The 21,266-nt window shown below is 42.8% G+C and overlaps 1 protein-coding gene across 4 annotated transcripts in view; it reads left to right on the top strand.

Moving 5' to 3' along the window:
* LOC102945966 (desmoplakin) overlaps nucleotides 1-13,068 on the top strand; it is a 51,127-nt gene extending 38,059 nt beyond the window's left edge. For 2 of the 4 annotated variants that reach the window (XM_007064244.4, XM_043540140.1), the window contains exons 20-24: nucleotides 644-727; nucleotides 1,994-2,101; nucleotides 3,285-3,383; nucleotides 4,914-7,208; nucleotides 9,152-13,068. In XM_007064244.4, coding sequence (XP_007064306.3) covers nucleotides 644-727; nucleotides 1,994-2,101; nucleotides 3,285-3,383; nucleotides 4,914-7,208; nucleotides 9,152-12,340 — 5,775 coding nt within the window. In that variant the 3' untranslated portion in view covers nucleotides 12,341-13,068. The remainder of the gene's footprint in view (nucleotides 1-643; nucleotides 728-1,993; nucleotides 2,102-3,284; nucleotides 3,384-4,913; nucleotides 7,209-9,151) is intronic. The other 2 variants (XM_027826666.3, XM_043540141.1) reach the window with 2 other exon arrangements.
* Nucleotides 13,069-21,266: the final 8,198 nt, after the last annotated feature.

The following is a 21,266-nucleotide window of genomic DNA, read 5'->3' as shown; positions in this document are numbered from 1 at the left end:
TTCTGTGAGTGCGGATTTGCATAAGTTGGGTCTTGCGTAGCCCGGGGAGCGTCTGTAATTCTGCTGACGGGAGAGTACTCTCCTGTCAGCATAGTGTGTCTTCACGAGATGCTTTATAGCAGTGCAGCTGCGCTGACCTAGTGCTGTAGTGTTGACTTGCCCTCAGTTCTGTATAAATGAGGGCGCAAGGCAGTATTGCCATCCCTACGATTGTGCAGCACACAGCCAAGGATTGAGCACAGACCCTCTTGACTCCCACCCACCTACTGACACTTCCTTACACATCACCTTTGAATGTAGTCCAAGGGAGTCGAATTGATGGAAGTTACGTGATAAGTACAGCCGGAAAATCAAGTAAAAAGAGGGTTTTTAATGCGTGTAAACTAAAGTCAGGCACTTCCCAAATCCTGAGGTCCTTACTCAGTTGTTACTAAATCCTTAGGCAATGGGAGTTAGTCCGTGGAAGGCCTGAGTATCAAAGTGAAGATTTTAGGCTTAAGCCGTTTATGATTCCAGCATATTATATTGCAGTCACCCTTTCAAGAAAGTGACAGGCACCTGCTGCTCTCTTCAACAGGGGAGACTCTTGGCAAGTGGAAATGCAGTAAGTTTTTTAAAATCTATTTTATTGTTTCCTGGACAGAACTTGCATAGTGAAATAACAGGAAAACGAGACAAAGTGGAGGAGGTTCTCAAGCAAGCGGATCTGTGTGCAGCTGCAATTAAGGTACACTTACTCCAGCACTTCAACAAGGAATGGCTTTTCACTATGTGGACCCCCTCCTGCAGTTTTCACTTAGCTCTTACTCAGGCAAAACTCCCACACTCGCTCCTTTCATACTGGATTGTATGTGAAGAAATTTCTCGTGTAAAGCACTTGGGGGAAGCAGAGCTTCCTGAAAGCAATTTGTACCCTCTGGTACTTGCATATTTAGGGCCATCCCTGCCTTTCATCCCAGCATGCAGCTCCCACTGATGTCTGCTGGATTTCTGAAGGAGGATCAAAGGCACTATATATACAGACCCTCCACGTCACACATTAAAAGGGTGGGAGTGGATGAGAAATCTGGGGCTCCTGGGTTGCTTTGGGAGGCAGGGCCAATGGCAGTGCAGATCAGGGAGGAGGAGGAGTATAGAATAGCCACAGAGGTCAAGAAAGGTCCACAGGGGACAATTCTGGTGATCTTTGGCGATCTTTCTGTGTGGCTTGCCCTTGTCTCCATGTTTCTCCCAGCCCCATCTCCTGCTGTGCAGTAGTAGCTCTGTTGCGTCTGGCAAGTGTTCACATCCCTTCTGTGCTGTAAGAAAGACATAGAGGAGGTTGTTCTGTTCATGTTCTACGGCAGTGTTCTAATGTTCTCAAGCTTTCTCTTTCTGAGGTCCCCCCACCAGGCTATGCAAACTCCACAGCACAGCTGTGCCACAACTGGTTTTCTGCATGCAAAAGCCAGGGCCAGCATTAGGGGGTAGCAAGCAGGGCAGACGCCTATGGCCCAACGCCACACAGGGCCCAGTGAAGCTAAGTTGCTCAGGCTTCAGCTTCAGCCCCAGGTGGCGGAGCTTGGAGCGGCGGGGCTTCAGCTTTCTGCCCTGGACCACAGTGAGTCTAATGCTGGCCCTGCTTCGAGGACCCCCTGAAATCTGCTCACGGCCCCGCAGGGGGCCTTGGACCCCTGGTTGAGAACTGCTGTTCTAGGGGACAAGGTGACAGAACAATTACGCCCTGGAGTCCTTCCACCTCACCTAACTAACCATGCCACCTCAGTCACAGAGCGACAAACACCTTTCCCCTCTGCGCAGTACGCGCACACGCTCATCTGAGTGTCCTCTGCAGTATTCAGGCTGATCAGATTCCCCCATACGCCATAAACAGAGGAGAGCATGTGGCCTTTTACAGCAATAAATACTTTGTGTACAGTTCTAAAAATCTGGACCAGGAGAGTTTTCTCAGCATTCATTAAAAATGCATTGTATTCTGTTCCCATCCTTACAGGATTATGAATTACTGGCTGCTTCCTACAGTTCAGGACTGGAAACGTTGCTCAACATACCTATCAAGAAGACTATAGTTCAGTCACCTGCAGGGTTGATTCTTCAAGAGGTACATTGCCTTTTCCCCCAAGATCCTTGTAAACTCTGTTTATTCACATGAACTGTTTCGGCTGAAACTATCCTGCTAGATACGCTGCTGAATCCTAATCACTAGCACTACTGTTGTTTAGGGTCTATAAGTATTTCTGTTAAGCCAATCTAGACTCTGAAGGGAAAATCCTTTCCATCATGCCATGACTGACTTGCCAAACTTTGTGCTGGAGCGTTCCAGAGGGTTGAGTGGATGGATCCCCCTGTGGAGCAGCAACAGAGCTGCTCACACACACGTCTGTGTAGCTGATGGATCCACATTGTCATGGAGCCAACATCCCAATTCTTCCTTCTGGAATCCCCAAATCTCCTTTCACATCCTTATGTAGAGAACCCCCTGTGCCGTGGAACCGCACCGGTTTCACTGTGTCCAAATACCCCTTTTGGATGCAGAAAATGAGAGAGACAAGTTCTTTGACATCATGACTGCTTCACTGTAAGAAATGTTACATTCCATTATACATCAAAAAAAGTTAGAAGCCGCCAAGATGTTCTATTTGTAATGTTTAACTTCAGCACGTCACCACTGAATAGATAATGTGGTCACAAAGCATTTTTGAATCTGTGCTTTTTAAAATAAAATTAGAAGTGTGAAACCTTCCTCTCTTATCCTAGGAGCAGAGCTGAGATCAGTGGCTGAAATATAGAAGTATTGTTTCATTAAATCTCCCTAATCAGGTCTTAGGGCAGGATAGGGACATCATCTCCATTTTACAGGTGGGGCACAGAGAGGTTAAGGGTAAAATTTTCAAAAGTGCCTAAGTCACTTTTCAAAATGGAACTTAGGTTCGTTAGTCACTTAGGTGCTTTTGACACTTTTTTACCTGAAGTCACTTGCCGCAGTTACACAGGAAATAAATGGTGATGTGGGGAACTGAACCCAGGATTTCACACCACATCTGCAGTGGGGCAAATGGATCTTGGAAAAAAGAGGCATAGCCTTCTCAGAAAGGGGCATTTTCACTTCCCAAAGTCTCCTAGGGTTGTTGGGAGGAGTTTGAAGGCAGAGAATTATCTCCACACTCTCTAAATCGATGTTTCTTGTAATATATTCAAACCATTTAAAAAAAATCATGAGCTCCTCTCTGGTCTCATACAGCTTTCTAATATAGACTGACCATAGTTTTATTTTTATTTTCCAGGCTTCAGAAATTCAGTCGCGGTACATAGAGCTTCTTACAAGAGCAGGGGATTATTACAAATTCTTAAGTGAAATATTAAAGAGCATGGAGGATTTGAAGGTAGCCTGTTTGTTTTATTTCTGGTACTTTTACATAGTCACCACAGTATCCGACAGCAAGGTATCACTGGTCAAAAGCTTTTTCCCTTAGTGAAATGCAAAATAAAGTATTGAAAAGGAAAAAGCACCCTGGATTATATCAACAGCAAGCTAATTAATCCTCACAACACACTTCTGAAGTAGGCAAATAAATTCTATTCTCCCCGTTTTCAAGTTGGGGTAGTGACTTGCCGGGCCAATTTTGAGGTGATGTAGAAACTGGTGTATATTAGACTTACACGTGAGGTGGTAGTATCAAAAGTACCCAGCATTGGCTTATTCGGTCAACCCTGACTACTTCTGCAAACCTCACACCCATTCTGTGGGCCTGAGTCTGATTTTATGTCCTTTTCGCAGTGTTGTGATTCCACTGATTTTTAGTGGCGTTACTGCTGATGTGATGCATCATGGTGAGACCAGAATCAGGCCCAATTCAGAGGTCACGTGTGAGGAATGTAAGATATATGTAGGAAAGTGATTGGTTGCAAATATAGTGAGCCCATTAAAGTGAGCTTATTTAAGGTCACGTGTGCTTTTTGGGTACACCATCTCTGAAGGAGCTCCCTGGAGCACGGTGAATGTGCCCACTTCTACGGTTCTTTAATGGCATATAATCCACTCACTCTGCTATACTAATCCTGTTCTACAGGCCGTGCAGACAGCTGGGATCCTACCTCCACCCTACCTCTTTTGGGGCACTGTGCACCTACAGGAGAGGGGGGGTATGAATCAGGCTAAGATTTTGTCATGGATATTTTTAGTAAAAGTCAGACGGGTTATGGGCAATAAAGAAAAATTCATGGAAGCCTGTGATCTGTTAGTGACTTTTTTTTTTTTTTTTTTTTTTTACTGAAAATATCCGTGGCAAAGTCAGTTGTGGGGTTCCCACACCACCCCCAGTGGCTAGACAGCTGTAGGGGCCTGCTTGGAGCTCCAGGGTCCCCCCGCTGACGCCTGCAGCAGGAAGCTCTGGGGTACCCCCACTGCCCCTGGCAGCTCTGGGGTATCTATGCCAGGTGGCGGAGGGGACCCTGCAGCTCCTGGTCGCCGCGGGCTGAATTCATGGAGGTCGCTGGAAGTGACGGATTCCGTGATCTCCATGAAAGAATTCTAGCCTTAGGTATGAACAATATCAATAGCTAGTAAATTCCGAGTAGAGGGGAATTTAAATGTGTTTGAAGCTAAGATATTTCATTCGTTCCCAACAGCATGTAGCACTGGGAGCTTTGATGTTGCCAAAACAAAAAGCCAAATTTTGCCACCGATACTCACATCAGGTAGAATCTTATTCTGGAAATCATCCTATTGATTTTACAGAGTAAGGTACTACTCGGTGTGAAGATGGGTATCTGAATCTGTCCTGATGTGATTAAATAAAAGTCTTGTGAATTGTTGGGCATGTCCCTTACAGTTGTTGGTTTTTTAAGGTGTAATTCATGGGATGGGTTCAAACTAGTTATCACAGCCCATTTTTTCAATTTTGATCCCACAGATGAAAACCACTAAAATTGAAATGTTAGAAGAAGAGCTCAGGCTTGCCAGAGATGCAAATTCCGATAATAGCAACAAGTATAAATTTCTGGAACAGAATCTGCAGAAGTTCCAGGTGGACTGTTCCCAGCTCAAAGCAAAGCTCATGAGTCTGGAGGAGTTGAAGAGACAAGCTGAGATGGATGGCAGTTCTGCTAAGCAAAATCTGGACAAATGCTATGGTCAGATAAAGGATCTCAATGACAGGATAACAAGACTGACTTATGAGATTGAAGATGAGAAAAGGAAAAGGAAGCAGATGGAGGATAGATACGAGCAGCAGAAAAATGACTATGACCAACTGCAGAAAACAAGACAAAATGAGAAAGACAGCCTGAGCTGGCAAAAGTTAGAGTCTGAGAAGTTCATCAAGGAGAAGGAGTACGAGATAGAAAAGTTAAGGGTTCTTCTCCAGGATGAAGGCGTACGGAAGAGGGAATATGAAAATGAGCTGGCTAAGGTAAGGAACCAGTTTAACGAGGAGATGAGTAATTTAAAGAACAAGTATGAGACTGAAATTAATATTAAGACAACCACAATCCATCAGCTAGCTTCCCAAAAAGAAGATGATACAAAAAGTCTCAGAAACCAGTTGGATAGACTGGCAAGGGAGAACAGAGACCTTAAAGATGAGATTGTGAGACTCAATGATACCATTTTGCAAACAACAGAGCAACGAAGGAGGGCAGAAGAAAACGCTCTTCAGCAGAAGGCCTGTGGTTCTGAAGTGTCACAGCAGAAGCAACAGCTGGAGCTGGAGTTGAAGCAGATAATTCAGCTGCGTAATGAAGACAACTCAAGGTACAAGCAGGCTCTTGAGGAGGCTGCATTAACCATTCAGGAAAAAACTAAGGAGCTAGAAAGATTAAAGATTCAGCTTCAGGAAGAGGCTAAAAGCCAATGGCAACTTGAAAATGAACTGGCTAAGGTAAGGAACAATTTTGATGAGGAAATTATTAGTTTAAAAAACAAGTACGAGACCGAAATTAATATCACCAAGACTACAATTCACCAGATTACTGTGCAAAAAGAAGAGGACACAAATAGTTACCGAACACAGCTTGACAATGCCATGCGAGAAAATAGGAATTTGTGTGAGGAAATTAGGAGACTGAAGAACACAATAAGTCAGACAACAGAGAACCTTAGAAAAATAGAGGAAAATGCTCAACAGCAGAAAGCAACTAGCTCAGAGATCTCCCAGAAGAAACATCAAGTGGAGGTTGAGCTAAAACAGGTCATTCAGATGCACTCTGAAGAAAGCATGCGATACAAGCAGTCACTTGATGATGCTGCAAAGACCATTCAGGAGAGAAACAAAGAGATTGAAAGACTGAGAAAGTCATTTGAAGTGGAAACAAGTAAAAGGAAAGACTTAGAGGAGGAAAATAAACAATTACAAAGAGTTCAGTTTGATCTGCAGAAAACTAACATCAGTGCGACAGAGACGATCAACAAACTGAGGATCCAGGAACAGGAACTGACACGACTGAAAATTGAGTATGAAAGAATTTCACACGAGAAAAAAGGGAAGGATCAAGAAAGTGCAAAGTTCCAAAGCACTGTAAAAGACTTGCAGCTCCAGAAACATAAACTGGAAGAGGAACTTTGTAGGCTGAATAAAAATGCAATGGAGGAGTCTTCCAAGAGGAAGAACGTAGAAGAGGAATTAGAAAGTATGAGGAGATCTTTCAGAGAGCAGTCAGTTAAAATCACCAATCTCACTCAGCAGATAGAGGAAGTGTCCATTGTAAAGAAAAGGAGTGAGGATGACCTTAAGCACCAGAGAGAGTTACTAGATGGTCAAGTAAGAGAAAAGCAGAGATTCATGGAGGAGATAAGAAAATACACATCTGAGCTTGAAACTTTAAGCCACCAGTTGGTTCAAGAGCAGGAACACTTAAAACAGGCTCACCTCCGAAACGAGCACTTGCAGAAAGCTACTGAGGACAAAAGCAGGAGCCTGAATGAGTGCAAAATAGAAATTGAAAGACTTCAGTCTCTTACTGAGAATCTTACCAAGGAGCACTTGATGTTAGAGGAAGAGTTGCGCAATTTAAGATTGGAATATGACGATGTAAGAAGGGACAAAAGTGAAGCTGATGGTGAAAAAAACGCTACTATTGCTGAACTAAAGAATCAGCTCCAAACAAGCAGCAAGCAAACCCTGGAACTTCAGGGGCTGATTACTGATTTGCACAGAGAAAGGGAAAATTTGAGACAGGAAATTGAAAAATTCCAAAAGCAGGCTCTAGAGGTATTCACAAATATTTGATCACGACTTTACTGTTTCTCCAATGTTCTAATTGACTCCAATGGCTTTTTGAATCAATTTAATTTACTCTTTGCCGTTTAATTATAATGGAGATTAATTTCCCTTTTACATTTGATTTTTAAAATGGTCAGATCCTGGCCCCTTTTCTAGCTCCTCTGCACCCCTGAAGCAGTGTCAATGGGCTATAAAGCAGTCTTACCCATCCAGCTGAGGATTTCCCCCAGGGTGAGGGAAACTCTAGCTCCGTACTGATCCCCCCCATTTTACAGCCACAGGGGAAGAGGGAGTACCTGGATTGCCACTGTGTTTCAACTCTGCCCTGTAGGTTGTATACTCCTTGGGGACTGTTTCATCCAGCACAAGTGAAAGCAGTCCGGAGACTGTTGTAAATTGCAGCAGGTGCTGAACCAGCTGCTAGCCCCAGAATTGAGGAGCTGCAAAAGTGGCTTATGAGACTTTCCCCCTCTTCTCAAGTGGGTTGAGTATATCTTTGGCTGCAGCTAAGGATTAAGGGTAAAATCTTCAAAAGTGCTTATGTGACTTCGAAGCTTAAGTGTCATTGCCTTTCAATGGGACTTGGTACTAAGCCACTTAGGCTCTTCTGAAAATTTTACTGTGAGCCCATATTCCCCAAAATATCAATGATATTTGATTACAGAGAAAATTTTAAAAGATCTGATTTTATCCTTCATTCGTTTGCTTTGTCACTTGCCAAAGAGCAGTGTATATTTATTACATGTACAAGTGAGCATTTATGAAACCCTATCTACTGAGCAGGTTTGAATCTACATATGTTACATTACTGTATATATATAACAGAACAAATCCACATCTGTTTTGCTTTGTTTTCCAGAAAGTAATTCTTCCTTACAATCTGTGTGTTTTTATGTGTATGGTTGAATATATGTGTAAATAAATATATTATGTATACACCACTATATTACATGATATATTTATGCATGCATATGTAACTATGAAATACATAGTTGTGATATGCTATCTGTCAAAATAAAAACATCCTTCATAACTCTGCAACTTTGCAGTTTTATTTCTGTGCTTACTTCAAAATATTTTTCTATTACTTCCATGATTTTCCCTATGCCATGATTTTCCCTATGCTTACCTTCTGTAATCTTTTACTATTACCATCCTCGGTATTTGTCTTTTGATTCTGTTCTCAGCATCGTTCTTTCCCTTTGTTTTTCTCTTTTTAAACTCACAATATTGTTCCTCTCTTTTTTTAATAGAGTCTCTGTATCTATCGATCTGTCTGTATATGTGTCTCTCTAGACAGAAACACACACACACACACACAGATATATTTATCACATACATAGTTTAATTTAATACAGTTGATGCATGTAGGGTATGCATTCTATATATCTGTGCATGTGTGTACGCATATGTTAAGTGGCATTAAATGCATTAAAATTTAAAGAAATTCAAGTAAAAATATTTGGAACTGAAAATAAAAAATATGGACAAGAAGAGGAGGCATAAGTAAATGGAGCTATGCCCATTTTCACCAGCTGAGGATCAGGCCCTTGATGTGTCTGTGTACACTGTACATATATAGTATGAGTAGTCGTAAAAATATAGTCAGAAGGTAACTGATCCCCATAAAACCAAGGCTTCCCTAACCCACAGACAGAATTAAAAACAAGACAGTTAAGAGGGGATGCAGTACAGTCTATAAGCAAAAAGTGGGTATGAGGCACTATGTGCTAGGTGGTAACAGGAATGTTTTCAGAGAAGGTATCCGTGTATATTAAAACATATTCATAATCTTGGATACAGCATAGGGATATTCCGAAGGTTTTCCAGTGCCAATACGTGATAGGTTAAATTATGGAACAGGATAAAGAACATCGTAAGTGGGAATGATAACATTTTTCTCTCTCAATTTTTTGCTTCTTAAATTTTAGGCATCCAACAGGATTCAAGAATCCCAAAGTCAGTATACTCACATTATGCAAGAAAGAGAGACCCTGCTGATAAAAATAAGTACCTTGGAACAAGACAGGGCAAGACTGCAGAGATTAGAAGAAGAGCTGAACCGTGCAAAGGTTACACTGGAATCAGAGTCTCGTTTGAAACAACGGCTGGAAAGTGAGAAACAACAAATCCTGAATGACTTAAATCAGTGGAAGAGCCAGTATTCCCGAAATGAAGAGACCATTAGAAAGTTTGAATCTGAGAGGGAAAAGAGCGAGAGGGAGAAGAATGCCCTGAGGATTGAGATTGAAAGGTTACAAATGGAGATCAAGAGGATTGAAGACCGATACAAGTGCAGATTGGAAGAGATCAGCTGCAAAAGCCAATCGGAGGTGGATGCCGAGCGCCTCAGAATGCAAAGGGAGATTGAGAAATTTAAGTATCGCCCATGTGGATCCCACAGATATACTCAGACGGAAGAGGGCTTTGCCATTGATCCTTCCAAATTGCTGTTTAATGGGCTGCGTAAGAAAATTACAGCAATTCAGCTCTATGAATGTCAGTTGATAGACAAAAGCACCCTAGATAAGCTCCTGAAGGGGCAAAGGTCAGTGGAAGAAGTTGCTGCTGACATTGAACCTTATCTTAGAGGGGCAGGGGCTATTGCTGGAGCATCTCTTACTCCAAAGGAGAAGTACACTTTGTTGGAGGCCAAACGGAAGCAGCTTCTTACCCCAGAAAACACAGTCCTGCTTTTAGAAGCCCAGGCAGCTACAGGAGGCGTGATTGACCCACACAGAAATGAGTTGTTGACTGTGGACAGTGCGATTGCGAGAGACCTGGTTGATTTTGATGACCGAGAACAAATCTATACAGCAGAGAAGGCTGTTATGGGATTTAAAGATCCATTCTCAGGAAAAACAGTGGCACTGTCTGATGCTATCAAGAAAAATCTGATTGACAGGGAAACTGGTATTCGCCTGCTCGAAGCCCAGATGTCTGCAGGAGGCATTGTTGACCCTGTCAACAGTGTTTTCTTGCCAAAAGATGTTGCTTTGTCTCGTGGGTTGATTGACAAAGACCTGTACAGAGTCCTGAATAACCCTCAAGGTGCTTCAAAGAATTTTATTGACCCTGCAACCAAGAAGGCGGTCAGTTACATCCAGCTGAGGGAAAAATGCAGGATTGAACCTCACACTGGTTTACTTCTCCTTCCCGTGCATAAGAGAAGCATGTCATTTCAAGGGATTAGGCAGCCCGTCCCCATAAGTGAACTGGTCAGCTCTGGAATTATTCAGGAATCAACAGCCTGTGATCTCGAAGCAGGCACAATTAGTGTGGAAGAAGTCAGTGACAGAATTAAGGATTTCCTCCAGGGCTCTAGTTGCATAGCAGGGATCTACAATGAGGCCACTAAAGAGAAGCTTGGCATTTACCAGGCCATGAAAATAGGCCTGGTTAGACCGGGTACAGCCCTTGAACTTCTAGAAGCCCAAGCAGCCACTGGTTTCATAGTGGATCCTGTCAGCAATGCGAGGCTACCAGTTGAGGAAGCTTACAAAAGAGGCCTTGTTGGAATTGAATTTAAAGACAAACTTCTCTCCGCTGAAAGAGCGGTCACAGGGTACAAAGACCCCGAAACAGGAAATATCATCTCCTTGTTCCAGGCAATGAATAAGGAGCTCATTGAGAGAGGCCATGGCATTCGTTTGCTAGAGGCTCAGATTGCCACTGGGGGAATCATTGACCCCCAAAAAAGCCACCGTTTGCCGGTTGATGTGGCATATACACGTGGTTACTTCAATGAAGAGCTCAGCTTAATTCTCTCAGACCCGAGTGATGATACGAAGGGTTTTTTCGATCCTAACACCGAAGAAAATCTGACCTACCTGCAGCTGAAAGAAAGGTGCATAAAGGATGACGCAACAGGGCTCTGTCTTCTCCCCCTGAGAGACAAGAAAAAGGTGGTGCAAACTTCACAGAAGAACACACTTAGGAAACGCAGGGTTGTCATCGTAGATCCAGAAACAGACCGGGAAATGTCCGTGCAGGAGGCATACAATAAAGGTCTCATAGATTATGACACCTACCTGGAACTTTCTGAACAGGAGTGTGAGTGGGAAGAAATAACTATTACAGGGTCAGATGGAAGCACAAGAGTGGTCCTTGTGGACAGGAAAACAGGCAATCAGTATGACATTCAGGAGGCTATTGATACGGGTCTTGTTGAAAGGAAATTTTTTGACCAGTACCGTTCTGGAAGCTTGAGCCTTACGCAGTTTGCAGACATGATTTCCTACAAGAATGGTGGCGATGAAGTATTTAAGCATGAGTCAGTAACTAAATCTCCCACAGTGCTGAGTGTCAGGAGTTCTTCGGTGAGAAAGAGTGGTTCTTTTTCAGCACCCCTGGAGGAATGCAGCCCCATTGCAGCCATATTTGATACTGAAAACTTAGAAAGAATCTCCATTTCAGAAGCTATACAGCGGGGCATTGTTGACAGCATTACAGGACAGCGGTTGCTCGAAGCTCAGGCTTGCACAGGAGGCATAATGTGCCCTACCACAGGCCAAAGGCTTTCACTTCAGGATGCAGTTGCTCAAGGCATCATTGATCACGATATGGCCACACGGCTCAAGCCAGCTCAGAAGGCCTTCTTAGGGTTTGAAGGCTTAAAGGGTGGCAGTAGAATGTCAGCAGCAGAGGCCGTGAAGGAAAAGTGGCTGCCTTATGAGGCTGGTCAGCGCTTTATTGAATTCCAGTATCTCACTGGAGGCCTCGTCGATCCAGAAGTGCGTGGAAGAATAAGTACGGAGGAAGCCATTAGGAAAGGATTGATTGATGGGCGGAATGCTCAGAGATTGCAAGACACTAACAGCTATACCAAAATTCTGACCTGCCCCAAGACCAAGCTGAAAATATCCTACAAAGATGCAATGAGTCGATCAATGGTGGAGGACGTCACTGGGCTGAGACTGTTGGAAGCTGCTTCTGTTTCGTCCAAAGGCATCTCTAGTCCCTATAATGTCTCCTCTGCCCCTGGCTCCCGCTCAGGCTCCCGCTCAGGCTCCCGCTCAGGCTCACAAAGTGGATCCAGGAGAGGAAGTTTAGATGCATCAGCAAATGCTTCATATTCTTATTCCTATTCAACCTTCAGCAGCAGCTCTATTGGGCGTTAGTAGTCAGTTAACAAGTGTATCTGAATTTTAATTTCATTTAGATGAATCTGTATTACTTTCACTTAAAAACAAAACAAACTGGTGGTCATATTATTATTTGCTTGGGTGCAGTGACCTTGCTGGAAAATAAAGTCATGCCCAAAATAAATCATAAAGTCTTTTTTCTGGGTGTGATTAACTTCTCTACTCTTCTTAAAAAATCTGTAAAATGTTTTGGGTGTAGACTTTTGAAGAGAAGATTGCAGGACAGCAAAATGCAACAGTTATGAGTTTCCTATTTTTTTAATGTTTGGATTTTTGATTAATCTCTTCCTGTATATTTTGCCTGGGCTATTGTTTGCTTCTCACATTACCATACCCTCAAAATTGTAAGCTGATAACCAAGATCTGCAAATATTGTAATAGTTTCCTTTTTTCCCCAGCCTAGCCACTTTTATTTTATTTTATTTTTTATTTTATTTTAAGAAAAGTAGTTACATTGTGGATGGAAAACGCATTTCCTTATCAATCTGGATACTGTACTGTAACATGAGAAGCTGTATCCTCTTCCACAGATAATGTACTTGGTTGACTGTTCAATTATAACTTCATTATTGGGGGATATTATTAGCATGTACTTTTCTTTCACCATCCTCTATATTTTTTACTCATTTTGCTTGTTCATTTTCCATGTAACATCAAAAAAGGCTGACTGCTGCATTCTGGCAATAAACTTTTAAACTTTTAAAGTATTTGTGGTTTATTTTAAAATTTAGACATGAACACAGCCTTGGAAGGAAGGGAAATAGAAAGAGCCTTTCTTTGCCAAAAATGAACAAATGTTCGCAGTGCCACAATTACTGTACAAACTCATGACGTTAACTCTGAGTCTCAGGAACTTGTTTATGTCAGTCCTATTATCTTCATGAGCATAGAAAACTAAGCCTGCAGTTTCCAAGAGATAATAGAGACACCGTGAACTATGGCCCCATAAGCAGAAGGCCACTTTTTAACATCTGATTGCAGTTAAGGACAGAAGAATTTTTTTTCTCCCACTAGTGATCCAACGCATGTTTGCAGCTACAAGCAGAACACTCTGGATCAGATTCTCCCCTGCGTGAGCTCCCCTTCAGCCAGCACACCAAAGACCAGTTTAGCCAAACACGGGATGATGACCCAGCACAAGGGGATCTTTTGATAAAAGTGATTAGCCTGACTTTGAAGGAGATCCATCAGGGTACTTAGCCTTATGTTAATTCGTATAGCTATTTGCTTTTTCCTCCACCATTCACAGTACATTTCAAAGAGAGATGTGAACGCAGGATATCTCGGTATTTAATTCATTTAAATGATAGGATGTCTTTTTGACCTCTGAACTATCAGAATACAGCATAGACAGGGACTGTTGATTACATTGTTGACCCTACTCATACATATGTAAATACACAAAAACACCAACATTATCTCCCCACATGTCTTTTGAGAGTTATTTATTTTGCAGGATGTTTAACCCTTTCTAGCCATGCATCACAAATGGACTTTCGTATCTTTGGCCCCAGTTGGAGTTTAGCCTGTAACCTTTTCAAGAGTTCATATGTTATCGGGAGATAAAAATCCACATATAAAATCACCAGGCACGCACAATCCAAATTATCATGATCTGTTCAACTCGAGACCTAGGAAGATAAATTGAATGGTTCCATCCTCACCCCAGGCATCAGTGGTGAAAGGTTCAAGTAGCTGAGAAGGTGAACCCTGCACAGAAGGATCCCCTGGGAGAGACCAGAGTTTTGTAACTTGGACTCTATAAATGAAACTCATCAGCTGTGCCCTAGGCTGAAGGGATGATCCAATGTCAAAATAGCTTCTACTGACATTTGCCATCCACTAGAGAGATGCAACTTTGTAACATTTACTGAGACATGAGAAATGGTTCAGAATCCCCCTTTTTAAGTGGATTTCAATCTTTTTGGCTACAGGAGAGGGGTTCTTGAATTCAGTAAACACAGTGAAATTTTGCCATGGGGTGTGTGTGAGCAATGCCTATTGGAATCAAGGGGAGCTGTGTGTGCACTTGCTGAGGCAGAATTGCCCCTGTACTGTAAGTACACTTTTGCAAGAGCAGTTCTAGGCATTGTGGGTTCTCTTTGTCAGGCAAGCGTCTGTGGGGCTGCTTAAAGCTCCTTTTCCCCTGCGGCTGGTTAGAGCCCCTCTTATACTCCCTGCAGATCAGTAGAGTTTTATAATAATTCTGTCAAATGGAACCTGGCTTTGATGGGCAATCCTGCACACCAGGCACTAGACTGGCATTCTGCACATTTTACCTGGATAGCTAAAGACTCTAGCCAAGCTGTGAATATTCCTTTGATATTGCCTGGTAGCTGTACTGAGCTGTGCCATGTGAGACATGGCTCTGGTTTTGAAGCGTTGGAGGAGTATATAGAGGCGGAGATTTTGTTTTGCTTTTGTCAAAACAATTCTGCTCTGTGGAGGCTGTTGGGTATTAAAATCCAGCGCTCAGGTGGAGCATGGGTAGGACAACTGAGAGAACGAATGGACTAACACATCTCGCTGGGGGGAGTGCTCTTCAGGAGCTCCCTTGCTGAACTCAAAATGGGCGTGACCCTCAAAATCAGGGGCGAGAGATGGATCCCTCTGTCATGCTTAGTGTCATGGGGATGGAGAGGAGGGGAACAGACTAGAGTGGAAAGACAGAGAAGGGAGGGGGAGAGCTCAGGCCCAGGGCACATTGGGTGCAATTAAACTTCTGAAAATCTCTTGAGCACACAAACATGCTCTAAGTTGCAGCTGGAGCATGCAACAGACTATTTGCATCAGCTACCATGGTAGTGGGAAGCCTTCTCACTACCTAGAGAGAGGCCACCTTTTGAAAATTTCTGCAATAATCTCTTCTCACAGTTGCCTGAGATCACAGCAGCCTGGCACCCCTTTCTGCAGTCTCAAGGACTGGCAGAATCAAGGCACAACTGCAGATTTGGCCTGGTTCTGTATATACACACTCTCTATACCCCGTACCTCAGTGCAACCACACCCCCAACTAGAACTTTGAGTATTTAAAAACACTTTAACTATGAAGCAACATTTTAGTGTGGATGCATAGGCTAAGCCCTCAATGCATTAATTTTTGTGTGCTTTTATTTTAATCACCATTTATTCACCACCACCACCCCCCGCGAGAGAGAAACCCAGGAAAAAGTGGTCTTGGTCGGATTTAGTGGAGGGAGGGGTGAGAGATAAATCCATTATTTTTTTAAGCAAGAAAAGATTTGTAATTTGAAAAACAAATCTGCATATGTATTATTTGATTCCCTTCTGGAAAGAAGAATGTGAAGGGAAATTTATTTATAGAAAGGAACCCATCAAACTGATTCTTGGTCCACAGACACTGTTACCATTAGGAATCCAGAGTAAACCTTCAGAGCTAGATTGAGACTTTAGGCACATCCCTGACAAGGTCTGCACCAACCCAGGAGTATCTCTAGGAGACACTGTGGTACCTGTCAGTTATAACTCCTCCCCTGCTTGCTTCTTAGGGTGGGCAGGAAATGGGGGTGGCTACACCAGCAGGAGGTTACTACCTCCCACACTGGCTCGGTTACTTTGGCCAGTGAGTAAGGCAGGATGGGGCCATTCTCTGCTCCTTCCCACCCCATGCTCTGGGGAGGGAGTAAATAGGAAATAGTCCCACTCACTCCTGCACATCCAAACCCAGTATCCAGGTTGCACAAGTCTACGTATATGGTGGGGTTATTAGTCCCCTCTGCTGTCTTGTAGCCTTGGTCACATTTAGCCCTTAACTTTTTTTGTCAGACAAAGATTTGCTGGTGGCAGCAGCAAAACATGCAGAAACCAAAATGCTCAAAGCAGTAGCTCAGCGTGACAGAGTCCAAATGTAGCATTTCAGCCTGTCATTTTAGTCGAGCTGACAGGAGGCTACAAGATCCAGGGAAGTACGAGTGAATTGCAAATAACCGACAGTTGTGCAGAAAATGTAAAACTTCAAACATGAAACCCTGCCCCACTGTTAACACCCTCCTCTCCCCCTCAGTCCTGACAAGTATCGCTATCGATGTGAGTTCCTAGAACGTTGGATGTGTGCTAGGCACCTTACAGACAAGCCCAAGACAGTTTACAGCGTGGGACAGCACACAGGCTGGGAACCCCACAAGCAGCTTCTGAACTGTTAACAGCAGTAGCTGATAAATAAAAACATAGAAAGCTTTGAATGAGGTGCCACAGCCTTTCCCAGTGAAAAGCCAAACCCACAAAATGGTGAAGAGTGGTGGGTCAGCTGTTGAATACACATAGGGCCTGATAAAAAGATCATTGAAATCAAGTGGGAGACTTTCCATAGACTTTAATGGGCTTTGAATCTGGCCTTTAAGGTTCAGTTCTGCACCACTGAAACCAACGGGAGTTTTGCCATCGCCCTCAGTGAAAGCAGAATTGTGTCTTTAGTTATGAGCACTAAAGGTGGCCACTTCCACCTTTTTTCTTTCTGATGTCCCCCCACCCCCCCCAAACAGGCTATAAAAATTCCATGGCCCACCTGTGCCACAACACCTGGTTTTCTGCATATCCAGTAAATTAAAAGCCAGAGCTGGCATTAGGGGGTAGCAAGGCGGGTGATTGCCCAGGGACCCACAGCAATAGGTTGCTCAGGCTTCAGCTTTCAGCCCTGGCAGCGTAGCTTGGGCTTTGGCTTTCTGCCTTGGGCTTCAGCAAGTCTAACACCAGCCCTGTTCTCTGGTTTATTTTGGTGGACCCCTTGAAACCTGCTCACGGCCCCGACAGACAGCCCCAGACTCCTGGTTGAGAACCACTGCCATAGAGAGCAGGCTTCTGCTAATAGGGGAATTGGGAATAACTGGTGAAACCTTTCTTTACTGAACTAGTCGTCTAGAGATACAAACAGTGGCATGGATCCTGCCAGCCTTAATCAGACAAGACACCTATTGAAGGCAATGGCTTGAGAAAGGATTACAGCTTTTGGCTCTATGTCCATAGAGCACTGTGTTGTTTCCACAACAACAGCCAAGTTCAAACAAGGATTTTGTCTGTCGTCTTCTGTTTGATAATATAAACATGCCAAGGTCTGATTAGTCAGCCAGCTTTGTGAATTACAAAATGAGGTGCAGGAATACTATAAAATAGCCAGTGTACAGTTCAGTATAAAACAGGCTGAATTAATAGACTGTGGCTGCCTACGTAGAGATTTCTTTTAAAAACGCATCCTGACATACAGACTTTTTCAATCTGATAGATAAATTCAGCTCATCTGTCTCGGGTGGATCCAGAAAAACTATTTACTTGGTTGAAGTTGCTCTGGGTTTAGCCCATTATAACTGAGAGCAGAATTTGTCCTTTCTTGTTTTTCTGCAAGATTCAACATTCACTTGGCTTATAAGAGACCCAAAATACATTTTAAGTAAAAGTCAAGCAGCTTTGTTTCTCAATGGCTAATCAAACACTCAAGAACTTTAACCAGAACCATTAAAACGGGGTAGTACTTGATGGCTAAAAATTTATTCTTTTAGCTGGACTCATTGTGATGTTTACTTATCTGCTGATTAATGTTTATGCACCAATGATTTGAGGATGAAAGGGTACTTCCACAATACACCAGTTGCACAGGTTTGCATAAATATAACTGGGGAATGTAATAAAGAAATCACAACATTTGGGGTTTAATGCCTAAAATCAGTGTCCCGTTAGCCAAGTATAACATTACTAGGCCACCAATGAAGAATCAGGTGGTGGTGTTATTCCAACAGGAAATGAGTGCCATCAGGATATTTTTCCAATCTATCCTGGCATCATTATTATTTTATAATTAAACAGATGGCCCCTTTACTAATCCCTGTTCTGACAGAGAGTTAGGAGCATAGATCCTGCAGTCTGCTGCTTCACAAAGTCCAGGGACACCCGAAGGGCCAGGAAACCCTGGCTGACCTGGAGGACCACGGTATCCAGGGGGACCTGCTGTGCCTGGCTGACCATCTCTGGCAACAGCAGCATGTCCAGGGAATCCTAGAAGAAGAACGAAACAAGGAAATTATATAAAGAAAAGGGGAGACTCGATGGAGCTGAGTCCTCTTTCCCCAAAACGGGGCCTGATTTTCCTTTTATTCATACTGGTGTAAATCAGTCATAGCTCCACTATTGCTGTTGCAATTACACTGATGCAAAACTGATCTAAGAGAGGTCAGAATTAGGCTCATGCCGTGTAGAAATTCAAGAACAATCAGCAAATTGTGAGGGTGAAAAAGGTCAACAGGGAGCTATCTAGTGAATTAGTCTAGGGGCATGTACCATCTCTGTTAAATTCCTCTGCATGTGTTCTTCCCCTCCCCATGTACAGAATGAATCTACATGAAATAAATCCCCTTCACAGGTCCTTGCTAAACCTGTACAAAGGACCTCAGTCTCTCTCAGTGTAATCTAGATACTTGATAAGGGCAAGTGCATTTTAACACAGTAAAAATTGTGCCAGGGTCATCCTGACACTAGATGCTAACTAGAGCTGATTGGAACATTTTAAATTTAATATATTTTTGTTGACATATGATGCTTTGCTGAAACTGGAGTGTTTTATGGAGCCATATCAATTTTGATGAGAAGGTTTCTGAAGTCCATGGTTCCTTGGTCACTTCTGACCAGAGAGAGAGAGAGAGAGAGACCAATGTTTTCAATCTAAAAACGGATGTTTCCACACTTCTGTTTCACAAAAACATTCAAAAGGTTTTGGGTTTGTTCTAGTGAAGAATGAAAACAAATTCTGAAACCTTGGAAGTTGTTGTGAGAATTGTCATCCTCCAGCCAGATCTAGCATTAACTATTCCAATATTATTAGCACACCATTTCAGGGGTAGGAAATCTGATTTCTTTCCTCCAGCAAGGTCAGGAGAAAATAGTGGGGGGTCCTCTCTGTGACCCTTTCTTTGAATTCCCAACCAGTGATTCTCTCTCGACATTTCTTTTACAAGGATCCTGCTGACACACACCACTGTCAGTGTACACATCAGGTGCCATTAAAATCTTTACAGGTTTGCACAGTGATCAAATTAGCAGTGTGGCCTCCCCCATACTTACAATAGCGATTATGTAGGAAAACTGTGAAACTCATGAACAAAGTTCAGTATTTTCACAGAGAGTTGTAAATATTTCAGTGGCAATCATTGTACCAAAAATAACGACTTTATTAAATAAGTTGCACATATGTGTTTCATAGCTGAGTCTATAAACAGTTTTATGATGAATAACTGAAAAATATAGAGCAAGGAAGTTAAAACCTCAGATAAAACATCCCTTGAAATTCTCTTTACCTCTAAAGCCTTGAGGTCCATCTGAGCCAGGGAGTCCCATGCCTGAATCTCCTCTCTCACCTTTCTGGCCTCTGTCTCCTATATGGCACAAAGCAAAAAGGAAACCAGCTTGCGCATTGGATTTGGCTGTAGAGGAACATTGCTTGAGAATTAATCTAGGAGTATGTGTGTCCCTACCTTGTTCCCCAGCTGCTCCTTTAGCTCCAGGAAATCCAATAGGTCCTTTTGGACCAGGCTCACCTTTAAATCCATCAAGACCTGTTTTTCCCTATTCAAATGATATAAGTGGTTTTAATTTTTAAAGGCCCAAACCAGGGGGTTTGCCATCATCATAAAAAAATGGCAATTTTGAGAAATCTGTTCTCTAAGAAAATGAAAACAAGCAGGCCAAGGAATCTCAGGACTTCAGAATTTCACCTGAAAGCAGCAGCACTGAGATACAATGAGAGCAGAGTTTCTCATTACAGGTCCAGTAGGGACCCAACCAGAGCTATCAAATAATTGATTATACATTTTTCCTACCCCACTCTCCTATGATTATTCTTAATGGAAGTCTCCAGGTGTCACCATAGAAATTCAGGATCAAATTGTCCAGGTCTAGCCCTGAGCTGAGTATGCTTATGCTTTGCATCAGCTCTGCTCTAGTCAGTTAGAAAAGCTCTGCTGGGAACTGAAGGCACAGTGCAAACTTATTCCAGCTGTTGCCATCTCTTCTTATTGAAGGCTCTCCAGGGTGCAATGTTGTAATGTTGTGTATAAGAAAGGTGACCATTTATATCACTGTTATACAATTTCCATTAGTCTTATACAAAATGGATCATGTAAGGTGTCAATGGAAAAGTTACAATGTGTTGAGTATGATTATCTTGGTAAAATCCAAGTATCATCTCTGGATATGACGTTATGAACACTAGATATGTATTTGTATCTCAAACGTGTTTGTTCTTGCGTGAAACCTCTCAAATAGATTTACATGAAGGCTAGACAGTTATGTGTTGATGGCCCATCAAGGACATTCAATTCTCACAATGGGCCATAGAAGAAACTCATCCTACCCAACAGGTCCTCCTCAGATGTCAAGGAACCAGTGACCATCCCCTGTGCTGCAGCAAGCCAGGTAAGGACATGTGATATGCTCATGTGACCCTGGACTCCATCTTGGGCCAGTACCTTTCCACAAACAGGGACTGTGGGCTTTGTCTGGGACTGTAACTTTCCCATGCACACGGCAGAGGATATAAAAGACCCCTGAAACATCTCCATTTTGTCTTCATTTCCTGCTTCATTTCTCTGGACTGGATTTCTAACAAGGGAGCTTTAAACAAGGATTGATGACCCCCAATCTGTTTGGGTGATTCCACAGAGACTTTTGCAAACCTGATATAAGGGCTTTGCAATCACTTGTATGTATATGATTCCTTAACCATTTATAACTTTCTCTTTTTTCCCCCCTTTTATTAATAAATCTTTAGTTATCTTACTGAGGATTGGCTGACAGCATGATATTTGGGTAAGATCTGAGATTCATATTGACCTGGTGGTGCAATGTGTCTTGTCCTTTGGGATTAGAAAAAACCTCACATATGGTGAAATGGGTTTTC

This window comes from Chelonia mydas, chromosome 2, assembly GCF_015237465.2.
Source record: "Chelonia mydas isolate rCheMyd1 chromosome 2, rCheMyd1.pri.v2, whole genome shotgun sequence".
Lineage (NCBI taxonomy): Eukaryota > Metazoa > Chordata > Testudines > Cheloniidae > Chelonia > Chelonia mydas.
Note: the sequence above shows the minus strand (reverse complement) of the source record. Positions and strands in the feature narration are given on the sequence as shown.